This window comes from Pseudopipra pipra, chromosome 2, assembly GCF_036250125.1.
Source record: "Pseudopipra pipra isolate bDixPip1 chromosome 2, bDixPip1.hap1, whole genome shotgun sequence".
In the NCBI taxonomy this organism is placed as follows: domain Eukaryota; kingdom Metazoa; phylum Chordata; class Aves; order Passeriformes; family Pipridae; genus Pseudopipra; species Pseudopipra pipra.
Genome location: NC_087550.1, coordinates 29,901,329 through 29,921,089, shown reverse-complemented (window position 1 = coordinate 29,921,089; position 19,761 = coordinate 29,901,329). Strand labels below are relative to the sequence as shown.

Sequence of the window (19,761 nt, the reverse complement as noted above, 5' to 3'; positions counted from 1 at the left end):
CAAAGCTGCCTGGTGTGATTATAAGATCAGAGTCTTTGACAACTGGAAAAAGGTTAACATTGCCCTCAACTGTATAGAAAGCAATCAAGATGACTTGGTGAGCCCCAGACCAGCTATTCTTACCTCAGTGCTATGTCCTCTTGGCACCCAGTGCCAAATGTGCCAAGGACATAAATGTATTCAGGAAAGGTTGATACTGGTTTACCAAGGGCAAACTGACTGCGTTTTAAAATGACAGCACTGGCTGTTTGTATTAGGGGAGAGCAGTTGATGTAATATACTTTGACAAGAGTTACCCTGTAGGCACAGCACACTCCTTTGGAAGGAGGGGGAGGTATGGCAGCAAACCACTACTCAGCATACTGGGAACTGGGAAGATGTAAAATATCACAGGGAGTGTGAATGACATCATCAGTAGATTAGCTCCTCCTAACTGCAGGTTGGTGTCCTGGCAATGTGAGAGTGCCTTGAGCAACCTCTTCACACCCTCACACAAGGTAAAATACATCAGAACGAGTAAGTGTTGCACCTACACCAACTGATTGTTCAATAAAATATTCTGTAGCACTGAACATTGACCTGGAGGCAAAGGTAAAGCTAGATGGACTACACAAAGCCATAATCAACTGACCAAATATTAGCAGATTTCTCCTAACCCTTTAAGGAGAAATATCTGGAAACAGAAGAATCATAGAATCATAGAATAGGTTGGGTTGGAAAAGACCTCCAAGATCATCAAGTCCAACCCCTGATCCAACTCCAATTACTATATCATGGCACTAAGAAGCACCCCACATCTATTGCCACTACATGCTTCTGATGCTTCTAGCCACTACATGCTTCTAGCCTGTTCTGGTACAGTGATGGCCATGCTGGGACAACCAAGAGGATGCTTCAGTGGAGAAGGCAGAAACTAAGAGAGCAGGCCATACAGGTTGACTAGCATTTTTCTGTGCACTGGGGTGTGGAACAGGCTTAGAGCGATACTGGAAGAGGTGGGTCAGACACTGTGAGGTAGAATGACAAAGCACAGCATGCAAATATCTGCAGGTTAATATGGATCTGGAATGGCTGGAGATGAGACCCCACAGTAGCTACTGGTCCATTTTCTGCCCCATGTGACAGGGTGCTGCAAAGAACGAGGCATTGTTGTTTCCTTACTGCAAAGAAGCCCCACATTCAGATTTCTGTCTCAGTCCACTGAGAATGAGGAGCTCACATAAAAGGTAGAGACAGGAAAGATAGAGAGAAGGAAGCCTATGGCTCTCACTTCTAGGGTGATCAAGGCAGAATGGAAAGGCCCAGGCAGCAGGATTATTTTGGAAGAATAATTGATTTTAATAGGCAAATAGAGAGAAGGAGACAGAGTAGAGTCATGAGGAAGTCTTCTCCGGTGTTGAGAGCTTCCCACAATTCACTCATAAAACTCACCACCTGTCCCTCTTAAGCTTCTGTTCCAGGGACACCACTTTTCTTCGCAACAAGCACAGACCTAGCTGCTAAGCACTCGTGTTCAGTCCTGCCTCACTCCCTGAGACACTGCTTCCTCTCTGCTCATGACATTAGTGATAACAACATAGATACCTACGGCATTGAGCTCTGAGAATACGGTGTTGGCATTGAGGTTGGGAAAGATGCTAATGGGCTACATGCAGCTGGTCTTTGTGTCTGTCTGATTGATTCTTCTGTTGTCTCATTTATCTCCTCCAAGACGATATCATCACTTCTCAGACTCTGGAATTCTGTAAGAAAAGAGATAAAAACATTTCTGAGGGTTTTGTATCCATCTGTCATGATTTCAATGTGAATCAAGGGGGCAGAGAGTGGAGCATCATTTCAGATTATGTTATTTTTAAAAATGGGAGCAATAGGAAGTCTGGTTTAAACACAGAAACATCTCCTATCCCAACTGCTTTTTTAATGCCCTACCTTGAGCAAGCAAACTGTATCTGTGCAACCAAAGTGTTCGCACCCACAAACCACACATCAGATATTTCTTTTATCTCAGAAGAAAGACTGGACTCATTAATATGAGTCTCAACTGGGTTTTGCAGTGTTGGTGGGAAGCCACTTCAAACATGGTTTTCATGGCTGTGCTCCAAAAACCTTCCTGGAAGGACCTGGTTCAGAGAGCATGGGGACAGAACAGTACAACCCCTTTGGCTCCCAGGTCTTCCATTCACCTGGCATGTCCTGCAGTCCTTGGCACTAGTACCAGGGAGATTATAACCCCTTTCCTTTGTGCCCCTCTTTCATCACCTTGCCCTTCCACATCAGGGAAGATAAGGAAATGATGAGCTGGGCTATGCCTCTACAGTCTCTGTGTCGGGGCACTGCACAAGCAAACACACCTTATGACTGTATATCTGATGCCAAGTGAGAGCATTTGGAACCATTGCTGTGTCCTTTTGGGCCTCCAGTCCAGAGAAGGCTGCCAGTGAACTGAGGTGTGTCCAGCCTGCTCTCCTGCCCCAGTTCAAGTTGCAGTGGCTGCTTCTAGCTCCCAAGAGCTGTCAGCATTTCCAGGCATGGGTCCCACCTTTCCCTTCCTACCAACCCTCTCAACAGAATTCACACCTTTAAGGCTTCCTATGAGCTTTAGATTTTCTCAGTCTGTATTTTTAAAGTGTCGCTAAATTTTCCTGACCCTAACTTCAGCAGAACAAAATGTATTCTCTTAGTTCAGTTTAGTTCACAAAAAGTTAAGTCCCAGTCAAGGAAAAAAGCTAAAACTATCTTCTCAAGAGCCAACACTGTGCCGTAAATCTGTGCTAAAGCTAAATTTCTAGCCAGCACTGATGTCCATGTTTTGGCTGCTCTGTCCTCACACACATAGCTAGTCAGGAACTGGACTTTCCATTCACAAGGAAAAATGTTTGTCTTTATTTCTATTTTCCCCCTCTTTGTTTTCTTTATTTTGTTTGGAGGTTTTGGTTGGTATTTGGGATTTTGTTTTGGTTTGTTTGTATTTTCGGGGGGGGGGATGTTTTGATTTGGCTTGGTTTCAAATACATTTAGAAAAAGGTATCAGACTTGCTTACAGAAAAAAATTGCTCTAAATGATGTGTTTGGAAACACCACAGATTTACACTAATATGATGGTTTTAATTTTTTGTTTTGTGTGTGGGACCAGAGCATTACAACACACCCCGTTACCTCTCAGGGATGTATGATCACTGTGAATGATACTCTTGCATCAGAACGAGAAAAAAGGCAGAGCATAAAGGCAGTGTGATGCTGCTCCCTCACTCTCCTGAAGTTTTGTCTCAACACTTCTGCACTGGTGGTTTTCCTGAGCTGGACAAGCCCCTGCAGGTTTCAGTGCAGTGGTGGCGTCTGTCCACATTGGGCTTGGCTGACATTGGCCTTGTCTGGCTCTGTTTGTCAGAACCTTGTCTTACATTACCTAACACAGGTCCCTCTGCTTTGTGTTTATGGTAAGGCTGCTTCTGATATGCCACTCTGATAAGTTTAGTCCAGCTGAGCCAGCTGTATCTTGCATGCCCATCAGTTTTCCCTCCCTGTGGCCCTTGAGAGGCATTTTTAGTGCCATCTTTCAAGCAAACAGAACTCAGTCTTTGTGGACCAAGAGGTGAGGTCCTACTGCAAGGAACACTGTGACAGACACAGCTATTTGTTTCAGCAGCAAAGATCCTCGTGGACATGCACGGTGGAGGTGACACCTCTATTTCTCTTTCCCTGAAGAACTGATGACCCCTTGCCTATGAGTCATAAGCTACTGGAGTACTATTGGGCTTCATTTTATTTTGCATGCATCTCAAGGGCCCATACCTTGGTGCTATGCCTGTTGCCTTTCTACCACACATTGTCTTCAGTCTTTCTTTTCCTCAGTTTCTCACCTGCTTCTGTCAAAGTTTACATTTTTCTCTCTCAGCCCTGTTCCACCTTTTCACACTTATGAATGCCTCATCTTCCTTCCAGATCTTGGGGATTTTTTAGTTTGCATCACATTCCTCCTTCAGAGAAGAGAAGGTTGAGTGGAGACCTCATAGCAGCCTTCCAGTATCTGAAGGGATACAGTGAGGATGGAGAGGGACCTTTCATCTGGAACTGTAGCGATAGGACAATGGAGAATGGCTTCAGATTGAAAGAGGGGAAATTTAGGTTAGATATATGGAAGAAATTCCTTACTGTGACGGTGGTGAGGCACTGGCACAGGTTGTTCAGAGAAGTTGTGGCTGCCCCATGACTGGAAGTGTTTAAGGCCAGGTTGGATGGGGCTCTGAGCAACTTGGTCTAGTGGAAGTTGTCCCTGCCCATAGCAGGGGAGTTGGATCTAGGTGGTCTTTAAGGTTCCTTCCAACCCAAACCATTCTATGATTCTGTCCTCAGAGGTCAGCAACCCACCATTCTCTTTTTACTGATTGCTTCACTACATCCTCATAGTCTTCACTGTTTCTCTTCTATATTCAGACACCTATGGGCTCTTCCATACATATCAATGTCTGCTGTTACACTGCTGTGTCCATGTCCCTCCACACCTTCACCACTGATGCCAGCCTTCATCCTCTCCTGGTTCTGGGTCCTTTTGCCTTCCTCAGTGGAAAATTATTCTGGTTGCTCTGTCCTAAACATTGAGGACTCTTTAGGTCATAGACTTGCATCATAGCCTAGGGTCAAAGAAGAGTTATGAGGTTAAGACTGTCATTGTGAGCTTTGATCCATACCAGAGAGAGCACTCTGAAAGAAATAAGCAAAGCAAAGGGGCAATAAAGCTAGTCCAGACTCCAAAGAATTTAATGTAAAAAGTTAAAAACAAGATAATATGGCAGACAATAGCAGTTGGTGACAGGAATATAAAGGAAGCAATAAACATCTGAGTTTGTTTGTGATGGAGATGCAAATTTGCTGATGGAAGGCAAATTTGTTCATGATGGAGAAGACTAAAAGACAGGATGAAACAGAGACCAGAGATGAAAGATCGGGTGCTGTTTGATCAGGTTGATCACTATATGGGTGACCAGTTACTGGTTCAGTACATGATCTGCAATGGCCCCACATTGCATGTCACAGTGACTGGTGCACCAATGTGACTGCCTTACATAAATCCATGTGCCCATTTGCTAAACAGAAAACAGTTGTGCAACACAAGCAGAAAACAGACTTAGCAGGTCAGTCATGTGTCTATCAGGCATGCTAAAGCTGTGTCTTATGGAAAAGGAAGAGACAATTCTTGTAAACACTGTAATTTAGTGAGATATAGCATAGAAACAAGATTTATCACAGCAAGTGAATTATTTTAGAAGTTACACAGCACGTCTCCACTAGAAATGGCATACTTTCAAGTAACACCTATTAAATTGCCTTAGCGATAGATATTTTAGGAAACAATATGATTTTCTTTCCTCATCTAAGACAGGCTGAGTGATGTCTTTCACAGCAGCATGCTATGAAGATAACTGCCTTTTGTCTGGTAACTCACAGTGTAAGGACAGAGCCAGGCTAAAGCGTAAGTGACAGACCACAGACATGTACCCCAGGTTTTCCAGTAAGCCTCTCTCATGTCTTCAAAGAATCCTTCTAAAAGTGCAGAAAACATTAGAACTGCGTCCTTGGTCCTGTCTATAGAAAGCCTGAAAAAAAGCCAAGGACATGTAAGTTTTCTGCACAGCAAACTGTGTGTTTGATTTACCTGCTGTCAGGATCTTTCTCATGATGTGTACAGCATGAGAAAACATTGTACTGAGTCACCTCCTGCTGCTGCTCCATCACAGCCCGTCATAATGGCATTAGCAGTGTGTCCACACCTTCCTTCCTCTCAAATGAAACCTATGATGGCACAGTCCCCCACCACACTAGCAAATGTTCCTTCTTGGAGTAGCCCTCAAAGAAAGGCTTAGCAACTTTGCTTGGAGGTAAGACTGCAGTTCTGCTTGGGCTCTCATCCAGATATGTTCCCAAGAGAGAAGCAGCCCCAGCTCCTGAAATGTCTGGAACTAAAATGTGCTCTTTTTAGAGCACAAAATCAAATATAAAGATTTGTGCACTGGACATGCATCAGTGAAATCTACCTCCAATAAAATGTGGGTTTTGTTCTTTTTTTTTTTCTCCCCGCACATTTCTTCTCACAGAAATAAATTGCTATTTTTGGCTGGTACGCAAATATGTTCATCACAAATAGCACAAGCAAAAAGTGACAAATATTGTCAGTGATGCTGTGACACTCTATCATGCTCTAGCCTGTAAAACAGCACTGAAACGTTTGACGTGGCTGATGTCACTTGTGACCTTCGGGGGCCTTCTCTTGTCAACTCAGCAGTAGTTTCACTCTTTGAAGGGTTCTCCAGTGACTCATTTCTGTGGAGGACTGTGGAGGCCACAAGAACTGCCTACACGCTCACTTGGATGTGATGAACAGTTTCAACTGAAAACAACCCATTTTCACACATTCAAACCATTTAAGTGCAAACAGGTTTTCCTTTTGAAGCTTCCTTACAATTTTCAAAAATAACCAGATCTAAAACAAAGCCTCATTTATCACGAAAACTACACAAAACATTAATTTAGAGCTCAGTGAATCACGTGCTTTGGCCCCAAGTGAATTTGCTCTTTGCTTCCTATTTTGACAAAGAAAACCGAAATATTAAGAGTTAAGTTTGAGCTAGATATGCCTATGAGTTTGGATGGCTGGGTTTTATTTTTTTAGCTCAGCTAGAATTGAAAAACAATCCTAGATTAGCCCAGAGCACTCCCCAGCTCCAAGGCTGGTTGCATACCAAACTTAGCAAAACACAGGCCAGGCGCATGCAGCAGCCAGTAACGTCAGGCTTCAGAAAGTCTATACTGGATCTCTGTTATGCTGAGCTTTTTCAGACTTTACGTTATTCCCTACTGTTTCCTCATTGCAGCCTGCTGACTCTGGAGCTATATTAGCCAGAATCCTGCTCTAGGGTACTCTGGGTTCTGTCATCTTTTCCTTCCTCTAACTTCAGTCCATCCTCCTCCTCTAAAGGATATTTTATTTCTACATTTTTTTGATGAACTGTTCCTATAGTTTCTGCCAAAAACACAAGCATTGACTTTCTGGACTTGTTAGATAGCTGTAGGGCAGGAAAAGGAGAACCTGAGAATAGGTGGATGCCCAGTACTCCCTAGGCAAGAGAGCCATGGGTGAGAGCAGTCCAGACCCTATAGTGGGCCACGGAATACCCCAGTCCCTGAGCTGTAGGATCAGTTTTTGGGAACTGGCTTACTCTGTTGGGCAGTGGGGTTTTCTCTTCACAACACTGCTCCTTTCAGACACTCAGTGCTGAATGCACATGGGCATGATGTCAGAGGAGGACATGAAGGTCACTTGCCAGACAGAGGGAGCAAAGCATCAGCTACAGGAAAAGGGGCCCCTTCTTCACCCTTCTAGCACAGAAGTTGAGGACCACAGCAAGAAGAGAGCAGGGGCAGAAATCTCAGGTACTTTATCTCTGGACAGGATTCATAACCTCCAACAACATCCCTCTCCCTTTTACTGAGAAACACTGGGAAAGTATTTGTAGGCAAACAAAAGGATTTGGGTAAACAGGAAGCAGAGATGCACACCTTTTTAGTTTAAAAACTCCTAAGGAGTAACAGTAAGGGAATTAAAGGTGATTTGCATGGAGGCTGAGAGGAATTACCATTTCCACTAGACTAAAACAGCAAAGAGTGCTGAGCTAGCCAAAAAGGTTGCAGGGTTGATGCGGGTGACATTTCAGGGTATAGTCCCAGGCTGTGATAAAGGAATAAGAAACAGAAGACCTACAAGGTAAAAGCAAAATGCAAATCAGACACTTATTTAATATTTTTTATTTCAAAACCAGGAAACAACCACATTAATAAGCATATAAAATCCATCCAAAATATTCACAATGCTGTTACAGAAAAAGAAAATAACGAAGAGATACCATGTGAGAAAGGCCTACACATTTCAGTCCAAGCCAACACACATCTGATGCAAAGTATGGAATGCTCTTATGCACAGCCATAGGGGTAATTTCCTAACATACAGATACTCCATATAGAAATATCATGTCTGGACGTGCTGGAGGGTCAAAGGAAGGGCACAGAAATCTGTGTAACTGAGTCAAAATGTCAAAGTTGGGAAAGAAGTCTTATAGAATACTTCTGAGAATAAATATCTGGCATGTAAGCCTGATAAAAAGCTAGGTAAAATTGGATGTAGTACAACTGCATTGTGCAAAGCTGGGGTATTTCAAATTAATTCACAGCAGCAAATTTAACTGATCTCTGCAACTGTATCATATTAGGGAAGATAGAAACATCATCACTAGTTACTGAAAACGTCAGACAGACCCCCCAGAATATACATCAATGGGAACTTCTCTAACCTGTTCTGAAGCAGTATGTTGGTAAGAAAGCTTGGGCTATCTATGCTACAAAAGTCTTGCTGTCCTTCCTACCTTTCTGAGCCTTTCCTCCTTTTATCCAACTTGGACTCCGTGAGCTTGCCTCTCTTCTAGCAAATCCAGTAATGAATTCCAGCAGGTAGACCTGAGTTTGATCAAGTCCAAAACTGCAGACTAGATGCAGACTTCATCTTAGAGCAGGAGTTTAAATTGGACCTACCTCTGTGCTACCTTTAGACAGCTTGTGCAGGCCTGGACAGGCACAGGCCTGGAGTCTCCTGACAGAGCAGTGCAGTCACTGAAGTAAAGCTCCCACCCCTTGACTGCAAGTATAACCTACGTGCTACTTTTTGCCTACCTGAACTGAACTGTGCTAGCCAGAGTGCATGCACACACACTCTCAACTGCCCAGCAGTATGACAAGTGGGGATACCAACGTTTTCTGATGTACAATTACTGTCTGCCACATCCCTTTTAACAGAGGCACTATTATAGAGCTGTACACACCTACACAGCACGCTGCTGAGCACCACATCATCATGCAGATATTCCAGAGAGGATACATGGGGCAAAAACATTAGGCCTGCAACCAAGCAGGGGACTGAGCACTACAGACCTTTCATACTGCTAAACTAGCAACTTCCAGTACCTCTGTTCTCTAGTCCTGCATGTCTACTTTTATGAACTTACATGTACCATAACTGACCATGCCTGTGTCCAGAAGGGTCATGCTACATGCCTCTGTAATATTTATAGGAACAACTGCTAAGAAAAATATAGCTTTGAAAAATAATTTTTGTCCTTGCACGCCTTTAAGTAACGATCTGCAACTTTCAGACTTTATGACCTATTAGAATACAACAGAAAAGCCAAAAAGAAAATCAAGAGAAGGCAGGAAAAGTTACTTTCTGGTTAGCAATCACCACCCTCAATCATCCATAGAATGCTTAAAACCATGTCTGAAAATATGATCTAACAACACTCATTGTAAGCTCCAATATCACTTCCTAATGAACACTTGGGAACAGTTATTTAAAATAGCCACCAAAAAATCCCTAATAACAGAGATTTTGGTGGAGAAACATACCTCTTTTCACAAGTACACAATTCCTTGAATTTCTTTCCAGAGGGCACAAATAACTTAAAGGTAATGTGCATAATTGGCTCTGTTGTACATACCACCCAAAATGATCTCTTTTTTAATACCACATTCCTCCTTTACAGTCCTTATTGCGCCTCAAGTCTACAGCATCTTTTGTTAGAATAGCTATTTCTCTTAAACTTCCTCAATTTCTTTATCTGTACATTTTTGTACACCATTAAAAAAATAAATATTTACAAAGTGACATACAAATAAATAAACTGAAGTAAAAGTATGCTTTCAGTTTGTCTATACAAAAAAAAAATAAAAGAGCAGGAAAAATATGCATGTGACTTGGTCCCCTTTTACCTGAGGCTAAAAAAAGTGCACACTGGATAGGAAAAAGCAACCTGGCTTTTTGGTAGGCTTGCTAAATTCCAGTGTAACACTGTACACACGCACACAAGATAGACTCAAAGGGCTGGGGACTTGTTTAGCGGGTCACTTTAACTCACTACAAAAATAGTAATTCAAATACATAATGGTCACTGTGTGCATAAGTATGTCAACCCCAAATGGCAATTTGATGTGAGGAAAGCAAAAAACATTGCCAGCTCTTCTCTGTTCTCCTGGTGTTTGACAGGAAAGATGAGATTATTTTTGCAAGTGCCAGGTGCTTTCCAGTATGGCAGACTACCCATATCAGATTCGATTAATGCTGGTAAGCCTGGCACAATGGGCAAGCATGTGGGTGAAAAGAAGAAAATAGCAGCAATTGAGGAGGGGAAAAATGTCCCAGTTCTCATGGTTTTCTTTTCTCATTCCTTTAATGACTCTTTAGGCATGTGAGAGTTGAAGAATGGGTGTTTCACAAATCTTAGGCAACTTCTTTGTTAGGTCGTATGCTGTTCAGCTCCACCATGGGGTTCTTCTCTAAAGGGGATGTAGGGTTGGATGCTGCTCGTCCTTCAAAGCCCCTGGAGATGTCTTCAAAAGTCCTGCCCTTGGTCTCCGGCACTTTGAAGAATGTGAAGACAAAGAAGATGACCAGGAAAACGAGGAAGATGAGGAAGACATAGGAGCCACACAGTTTCTGCAGGGAGGACAAAAGCAAGAGGTTTTGATTTGAAAATAAATCTAAATGCAAGGTCATTTGCCATTGACAGGTCAAAATTCCAACACATTTCTCCAACAATCTTCTTCTCATTGATGTTTTTTAAAATTAAATCAGGTTCCTGTGGGCTTCTGAAAGACTTTAATGTTCCTAGGGGTGACCAAAATTGAGGCTTTTAAAGGGAAAGCCTTGATGTGATAACAGAAATGGCTCTTTCAACTATTTGCAAGCTTCAAGCAGTTGAGACACCAGAATATAAGGTGAGCAATGGCACTTCAGTAACAATCCTAAGACTGACTCACGGACCTCCGGATTCACCAGCCCTCTGCTCAAAGCAGTGACAGCTTCCAGGAGAGGTCAGGTTATTAAAGGTCATACAGTCATGTACTGGAAGTCTCCATGGATGGAGATTCTACAGCCTTTCTGGACACCTATTCCAATGCTGCAGTGCTCTCACAGTGCTTTATAAACCAGGACTTACCTCTGCATAGGGGAAGAGCATTCCCACCAAGAAATTGGAGGTCCAATTGGAACACCCAGCCACTGCCATGGCTGCAGGCCGTGGGCCCTGGCTGAAGAGTTCTGCCACAATGAACCATGGGATAGGGCCAGGGCCAATCTCAAAAAGAGCCACAAAGCCAAAAGTGGCAACAATGCTGATATATTTGATCCATTCCAAAATGTCCTGCAAGGGAACAAAATACAATCAGCTGCAGTTTGAGGCAAACATGGCACAGCACAATGCCAACTCCAGTGTCACAACTTTCTCAGCTGCACTGTGAACACTGTAGCAGCTTCCAGAGTTACAAAATCACGCTCCCTACTGCACACTCATGTATAGCCCCAGCTCTACCTGCCCTACAGCACAGCACTGCAGATGTAAAGTCTTATAGGTCCCCTGCTGGGGTCACCATGAATAAGAACACTGTTTACTCACCTTCAGAGCTAAAGCAATAGTCATAACAGCAGCACACACAGCCATGCCAGCCAAACCAACTAAATGGAGGGTCCTGCGCCCTGCACGCTCCACCAGGAAGAGCTGGAAAAAGGTTAGAAGAAAAATCCATTACTTTGGTAGCAAAAGTATGACAGGTTCCCTTGCTCAGTGTGTCCTGCACCTCTTTTCTCATCTGCCTATAGCCCTCAGTGACAGTGGTGATCTCAGTTCAGGTCACCAGACTACTCCATCCTCAGCACAAGTTTTTCCACTCTGGTTCTTGCTGCTGCTTTCTCTCATCACTTTTCCCCTATGCACTCCTTTTTCACCTTTCTTTTCACCTAGGAAAACAATACCTCTTTCTGCCCACCTCTCCTCCCACAAATGCCTTTGATTAATTCTTTTCTTTGCTCCTACAGGTCATTGTCTAGCTCAATGCTTTGCCACAGCCACTGGCTACTTGTCTTTAGTCACATCTCTTAAAGAGGTCTAGGCCTCCTTCCACTCACCGACACAACAGTGAAGACCGTGTTCACCACGCCAGCTCCAATGGTGGCATACACAGGCTGTTTGATACCAGCTCTTTCAAAAATCCCAGTTGAATAATAGAATACCTGGTAAGAGAAGCAAAAGTTGGACACAGTCATGATCCCATGTTTGAGAGCATGTCCCTCATTCTCTGCCTAATTGGCTTGCACATCCCAACAGGGAGTTTTAAGCAGCACTCCACAGTTCCAGTCACGGCTCATTCACTTGGTGCAAGGCAGCAGTGTCTTGCCACAGTGTGCGTGGGAAAAGTGAAAGCCAATACAATATCCACCTTCCATCTCAGCCATCTTTGCCATATCATACAACAGTGACCTCCAGTCAAGGCACAAAGAGGTTTTTGGAGGTACAGTTCTCTCTGCATCAGTGGCAAGTGCAAGTTTAGCCACAGATAAGGGAGGCCCAGCAGATGGGACAGGAAGATAACTCACAGCATTGATGCCTGAGAGCTGTTGGGAGAGCTGCAGCATGATGGCAATGATAATGGCTTGCCGATAGTTTGGAGAACGGAAGAGCTCTGGCACAGTGGCTTTTTTTTCTTGGGACATTTTAGCACTTTCTTCTTTCATCTCCTGGATGTCTTGAGACACATCTTGTGTACCACGGAGCTTCTGGAGAACTGGAGGGAGGAACCAAAAAATGTCAGGCATAATACTCAGACCTACCGGCCATGGGTGCGTGACTGTATCCTGCCCTGCTATTTCAGGAAGGGCACAGCAGGAAGAGTGGAACACCTGCCAGCTGGTGTTTGGGCCTGTTACACGGGAAAGACCAAGCCTCTACATGCAGCCTTGCTCATCTTTTCAACCCAGGTCAGGGTGTTGTGATCAACATGGAAATCAGGCACAGGCCCTAGTCATGTTGATTGATCTCCAAGCTTATATTTGATCTCAAATTCTGTTCATGCTCTTGCCGGAGCTGATCTCAGACCTCCAAGCTCCTTGTTAAATGTCATCCTATTTCCTGCCTTTCAGGAGGAGTGGCAGCAGCTCATCCTGCTACTTCCCACCAGGCCAGGTGCCACTCCTCAAGTCTTAATCCCACCTGGCGCCTCTGTTGGGATGCCAGGTTTCTCATGCTTTCTGGCATTGGTGCAACCTAAAGGATGGGAGGGTACACCAGGCCTGATGCCCTCCAGGAGTCACACCCTAATCCACCACAGGCTCCAGAGTCAGACCTGGCCTCCCACTCAAGCTCAGTGTAGGCTGAGTGTGTTCTGGGAGCCAGAACCCTGCCCTGCCCCTTCGAGATGAGTTCGTACCTGCTTGTGCTTTCTCTTCTTCCATCCTGTTGATCAATAGGAAACGGGGGCTCTCAGGGCAGAAAAGAAGACCCACGCACTGCAGGATTGCTGGGAGGACTGTGAACCCCAGAAGCAGTGGCCAAAGTGCTTCAGTCCCCATGATTCCCTCCAGGCCAAATATCTACACCAAAAATTAGAGAGAAAGCAGAGTGATTTAAACACTTCAGTTCCTCACTCCCACCCCAGTATTACAGGACCACATACTGCACCTGATGGCAAGTACAACCCTCCTCACCCTCCCCCAGCCCTCCTTTTCCTCCCCCACGGGTATGAGCAGGTTGTGCCAAGCCTACCTGAGCCACCAGGATGCCCACAACAATGCCCAGCTGGTTGAGGGTGCCAAAAGCTCCACGGACACTGGTGGGTGAGACCTCACTGATGTACATGGGCACAAAGCCGGTGCAGAGACCACAGAAGACACCAATAATGAAGCGGCCAATAATCAGCATCTCCACTGCCTTTGCCGCCTTAGAGAAGGCCATGAGAAGGCCACCAGCAAAGGCCAAGACATTCACCAGTAGCATGGAGTTCCTCCTGCCCAGGAAAAGATGTTAAGACTGAGCTTAAACCGCCAACAGGAAAATCACTGGGAGGAGGATAAACCTGACCATGATCTCCTGTCTCAGTGGTAGGAACAGAATAATACCCATTCAACTCCTGCCTTGACCTGAAACCCTTCCTTTCTTTTTGCTGCCCACATTCATCCCCAGACATCTCCTCCTCCCTTCCGCTCACCTCTGCCCTCTTCCTCCCAAAACTGCATTGCAGAAGGGAAAAATACCCTAACAGATTGTATCCCTCATCCCAACTTACCTGCCAAATCTGTTGACAAACACGCTGACTGAGAAGGAGCCGATCATACCTCCTACTGAGAAGATGGCCACAGAAAGGGACCACAGGGACGTGAGGAGCTCTTGGGAGACAGCCCTCCCACTCCTATCTGACAGGGTTTTGTTGAAGAACGTCCGGATGATCTGCAAGAGATCAGGTGGAGACAGAGTTACAATCCAGAAGGAGGTATTTTGCACTGGGGAGAGGGGAGACTACTGTCTTTCTTGCTGCCATGAAAACAATAGACCCCCTCACTCAAAAAAAAAAAAATCAGCAGGCAGTAACAAGTCATACAAGGGGAAGATGAGGGTGCAGAAAGAGGAAATAGCATGATGAGGGAGAGATTGCTTCACTGAATTGGGGGGTGAGGGTGGGCAGGTGGGGTACACACAAGACAGCAGTGTTTATTAGGGAAAACAGGCTTATCTTCTGAGTATTTTGGATTAGGTGAGTCACTGGTGGTTCTTGGGAGGAGATGTGAGACAGTTGGGAGTGAAAGGGAACAAGAAAACATGAACAGAGAATGGAAGGGGACATTTCTGGCAATACCAAAACACTGGAAGCAGGGAGGGGCTTTCTGGTATGGACATTGTTAAAAGAGACACAAGGCTTCACTGAAGTAAGGCTGAAAAGCAGCATTATGTAAAACAACTCAACAAGGCCATGACGCTGATTTCAAAGGCATTCCCCCAGATAGTGAGGGAAATTTTGCATGGGCTAGGGGGGGACAGAGTGTCTGTCCCCAGCAGATGGCAGCAGGACATTAGCTAGGGAGGACCAACCCCCATCCCCCATCCCGCTGGTGATGTGACATCTCTTCCCGGAGACAGGGTGGATGTGGTATTGGTGACTCAGTTCTTGAGAGAGGAACCATCTTAAAGTTACATGAAAACCACATCTCTCATTTTCTTCTTCTCTCCTTTCTTAGGCTACAGTCATGAGATGATTCGGTCAGAGTGCCCAAGTCACAACCCTTTTGCAAGCACTGAAACTATACTTAACACAAGGAATGAATAAACAAGTAAAATAAAGAAACCTGAAATAAACTAAACTAGGGCAACTGTAATCCTTACCAACCCTGGACTGTTTTCTGCACATTGCTTGCTACATTCCTTCTGCCATGGCTGGTTTATTCTGACTCAAAATTGAAGTTGCTCACGTTCCTCCACATACTACATATGGCAGATGGAGCCCTCCTTCCCCCCCCCCTCCTAATTAGGAGAATTAACCTCTCTGTGTGCTCTTTCTCCTCCCCAAAAGTTTGCCCTTCCTGTCCATTGTTGTATTTGAAAGGGGACTTTAAACGTCTTATTGACTTCATAAACCAGAACCAAATTATAAGCTTGGATGACAGTCCCTCTCCTTTGTATACCTCTGTTTTCCCATCAGCCCCTCACTCATACCATCTCCCCAGCCCATTCTTGCTCTCACCTTCTCAGGTGCATTGATGACACCAGTGTTGTACCCAAACTGAAGAGAGCCAATGGCAGCAATGCAAACAGCATAGATAAGGGGTGCTGTGACTTTCTGTGGAGAGAGGAAACATTTAGTTAATTTGACTTTCTAATCAACTTGAGTTTCTCTTCAGCATGAACAGCAGCTGCACCTCATAGGTGCCATATGCAAGTGCACCAAGGGCCGGGAATGGCCTTTCATCCAGTAAAGGTAGGTACCTACCAGTAGCATCCCCTGGATCTCCCTCCCTGGAAAGGGAAATGCAACTGTACAGAAGGAAAAAGTTCTGTGACTAGAAGTGGGAGGCCTTGTCAGGGCCTCCCCTTTATTATCTCCTGACCTTTAACAACTATTCTCAGCTCATTAGTAATGAATACACTGGCTGCATTAGTAGCTGTTATTTTGGGTTGATCTGCTTTACAGAAGCTTTTGCTGATCTCTGGCGTGTCATGAAAGAAGGGTCTAACTTTCCTGTGCCAGCTGACAAGTTCCCATAAACTGAGTCTCAGATCTGCCCATGAGCTACACTGGCAGCCACTCATAACAGTTACAACACGCACTCTTCAGCAACAGGCTTGTTTTTCCCAGGCTAGAGCTTCCCAACCCTGCCCCAGGGCACCTGGCACAGCAGCCTCCCTCAGAGATGGCAACAGTTACTGCCAACCTTCCCGTTTATTTTTCTTGAAGCTGTGGCAATAGTTGATATTTTAAATGAAGCACACTCCCTGGAATTTCAGTATATGTCAATCTCTGTTAAATTAAAATAAAAACTGCTGAGCCCTCAGAGCCATGGAGAAAGGTGGAAGGTCCAGCCCTCAGAAGTCTCACATACTGAGAAACGTGTCAGTGAAAAACATCTGACATTTTATTCGGTTTTGAAGCTTGTGGCATTTAAGCCAGCTCCGAGTGAGGGAGGTGTGGGGGAGCAGGTGACTCAGGAGCTGGCGCTTAGGCCAACAGTGCTTGAGTTGGCACAATTTGGAAAGATCGTGTTTCCATCTCAGGAGGGATTGGAAGCTTTTCCAAAAATATTAACAGTCCCTTTTCCAAGACTTTCCAATTATTGTACTTATACTGGCAGAGTAGAGATAAGTACTTGGTGGGGCCTACTATCACAGCTCTTTCAGTCGCTCACTTTCTAGCCCAGCTCCAGTAGCTGCTCACAGAACTGCCCAGTTTTTGATAATAGCCTTCTTCCAGTGCTCATACCACCTTCACCAATCTTTCAAGCCAAGCATGTATGTCCTTCTGGCCTGCACAACCCTAAGACGCCTACCAGTTCGGCCCCAGTAAACAGAAACTGAGGAAATTACTCTCGGGCATGGCTTCCTCCACCTACATCATGTAAATGTCTCAAGCTCGAGTTCTCTTCCTCCCGAGGTCAGTAATGGAGACAGAGGGGACAAGGTGCAGATGTTCACCGAGGTAGCATTCACACCTGAACACACCCTAGGCAATCTAGGCATTCTCCATGGCACCCTGTGACTTCTCCCCTCATCTTTATCTCGAGAAAATTTGGCACAGAACCACAAGGACACAGCTCTTTCAAAGCATCTGGACGATGCTGTAAAAAGGCATTACAATATTTAAGCACTTTAAAGACTCCAGGCTATGTCATCTTTAGTCAGTAGGTATAGTTAAACTGCGAACAAAAAAACCCAGCTCTCCACATCTTCAACTCAAGAGCACCTTTCCCCCAGGACTCTGCTTTGTCATGGCTTGCGATGACCACAGCTGGCCTTTTGCTTCCGGTACCTCGCTTTGTGGGTACCCCTCACCTACATGGCACATACATAAGCTATAAGTTGTTCTGCCCTCCTTCATACTTCCTTCTCCTGGCTGTTGCCTGCTATTTGTCTCCTACCCAGCCTCCTACCACCTAGCCATCACGTGGCATGACCCATACCCTCCAATGAGCCAGGCCGTGATCTAGTGTATGGATCATTTGTTACTGTTGCAACTGCCTCACTCCCCAAAAGGCAAACAGGGAGCTCAGAAATAGTACAGCTCCACCCACTCTATCTAAAGGCTCAAGGCTGAGGTCTGTACACCAGCAAGGAATTCACACCACCCCCCCTCCCTCCGACCACAGGCATCAGTAGCATTCGTTATCCAGGAGATGCTCCTCACCAGCTCCCCTCCGTCACCGAGCGGAACTCCAGAGCTGTACAACTTGTTGAGCCCAGCGGGAGCAGCCTCTCTAAGCGACCTTGACCGGGCGCTCCCCTTTTCTCTGCCTCATCCTCTCGCACTGCCCCCATCTCCCATCAATATGGCGATGCAAGGCCTCGTCCTTCCCCGATCCTGCTGTTCCCGTCTAACTCTAATCCCCCGGCATCCCGCTCCGGGTTCCGCTGGGAATTTGCTGTCTCTCTTGGTACATTCAAACACACACATCATGAGCTGACGCCACTGCTACACACCTCACTCTCAGCTGCAGATGAACTACGATATCGACAAATGTCCCCTGTTCTCCATAGGAGAAAGAAGGGAAAGATACGCTTCGCCGCCTTCTTGAAATTTAAAAATGCCTTTATACATCATGCCAGCACCAAACAAAATGCCTTTAATAACAACCCCCCTTCTAGCATCCTAAACCCTGAGACAAACCGAGTGCGGCGCTGCCAGCAAAACAAACCTCGTGATCAATACCCTAAAACCCGGACAGCATCATGTGCATCATCAGGCCACGCGCACGAAACCAAATCGATCTTGCGACCTACAACAACCCGTTCCAAACTGTGCCCGCCCCCGCGCCCCGTCTCCCCTCCCGCAGATGGGGGTTTATTCCGAGCCACCCTCCGAAGGGGCCAAGCAGCGGCCCTGCCGGCACCACCGCCGCATCCATCTTCACTGAGACCAACAGACACCCGGCGGCGGCGGCCACCGAGCCGACAACCAAACCCGGCCGCCCGCCGGTCGCGACAGCATCCCCGCTCCCCGGCCCTCCGCCGAAGCGCCCGGGTACCCGAGCGGCGAGGGGAAAGAGGACGAGAAGGAACCCGCGCTCCCCATCCCACCTTTTTGTCATCCATGGTCGGCGGCTCCCGGACAACGTCTGCGGGCGAACGGCCACCCGTCCCCACCTAACGGAACCCGCGAGGAGGCGGCGCCGCACCCGCCCACGCCCGAGACTTGGTGCGCGCCCGCCCCGCACGGATTTATGGGCTCGCCACGGGAGGGTGGGAAGGAGGGGCGGGGAGGGGCTGCCGGGCATCCTGTCATTTCTGTTTTCAAGGAGAGAAAAAAAAAAAAAAAAAAAATCACGAAACACCCCTCCGAGCTCGCACCACTCTCTGACGAGAACTTGCGTGCCGGGCGGCCGGGCGGTCATGGAGCGGGGCGGGCGGTGGCACCGGGCGGGGCGTGCCGGGCGGCGGGGTGGCCATGGAGCGCCCCGGCTCCGCTCCCCGCTCCGCAGGGACGCAGGGAGAAGGCACGGGCGGCGGGGACAAGGGCCCACCACACCTTGGATGTCACTCGCAGACGTTGGCTAATTGGTACAATACCGCTGGTTTGCGCCGAAAGCAGCTGCGTGACACAAAGCGACATCTTTATTTATTATTTATTGTATTTAAAAATAAAGATATTTATTATTCAGTCTATAAGCCAAAGCAGCAAGGCCGGCAGTGACGGTGCAGAGAGGCAGCCACACAAACAGCACGGGCAGAAACCTGAAGTCTAACGCTGTGCTCTGTGGGTGCTCATCCCTCCTCCCAAAGCTGTGCATGAAGCACAGTTCTGGATAGCTGAGTTTGGGGGATTTTTTTGTTTGTTTGTTTTGTTGGTTGCATGTTTTTATTTTTAAAAACAAATTTTTCCTACGATGCTAGAATCTACGGGGGCAAAGCCAAAGCTGCATTTAGCCTAAGACTTGCACCCTTCCTTACAAGGGCATGTAGTGACAGGACAAGAAGGAATGGCTTCAAAATGACAGAGGGCAGGTTTAGATTAGATAATAAGAAGAAATTCTTTACTGTGAGAGTGGTGAAGCACTGGCACAGATTGCACAGAGAATTGTGGATGCCCCTTCTGTGGAAGTGTTCAAGGCCAGGTTGGATGGAGCTTTGAGCAACCTGGTGTAGTGGAAGGTTTCTCTGCCCATGGCAGGGAGATTGGAACTAGATGATTTTT

General features: G+C 46.1%; 1 protein-coding gene across 1 annotated transcript; it reads right to left on the bottom strand.

The window, feature by feature from the left end:
* Positions 1-7,784: 7,784 nt before the first annotated feature.
* LOC135409373 (solute carrier family 2, facilitated glucose transporter member 3) lies at positions 7,785-18,780 on the bottom strand. Its single transcript, XM_064644798.1, has 10 exons — positions 18,648-18,780; positions 15,604-15,699; positions 14,155-14,315; positions 13,635-13,875; positions 13,300-13,462; positions 12,470-12,657; positions 12,002-12,106; positions 11,493-11,594; positions 11,037-11,240; positions 7,785-10,534 (listed from the first exon to the last, which is right to left on the bottom strand). The coding sequence occupies exons 1-10, from the start codon at positions 18,660-18,662 to the stop codon at positions 10,319-10,321; spliced, it is 1,491 nt and encodes a 496-aa protein (XP_064500868.1). The 5' UTR covers positions 18,663-18,780; the 3' UTR covers positions 7,785-10,318.
* Between the last annotated feature and the right edge of the window lie 981 nt (positions 18,781-19,761).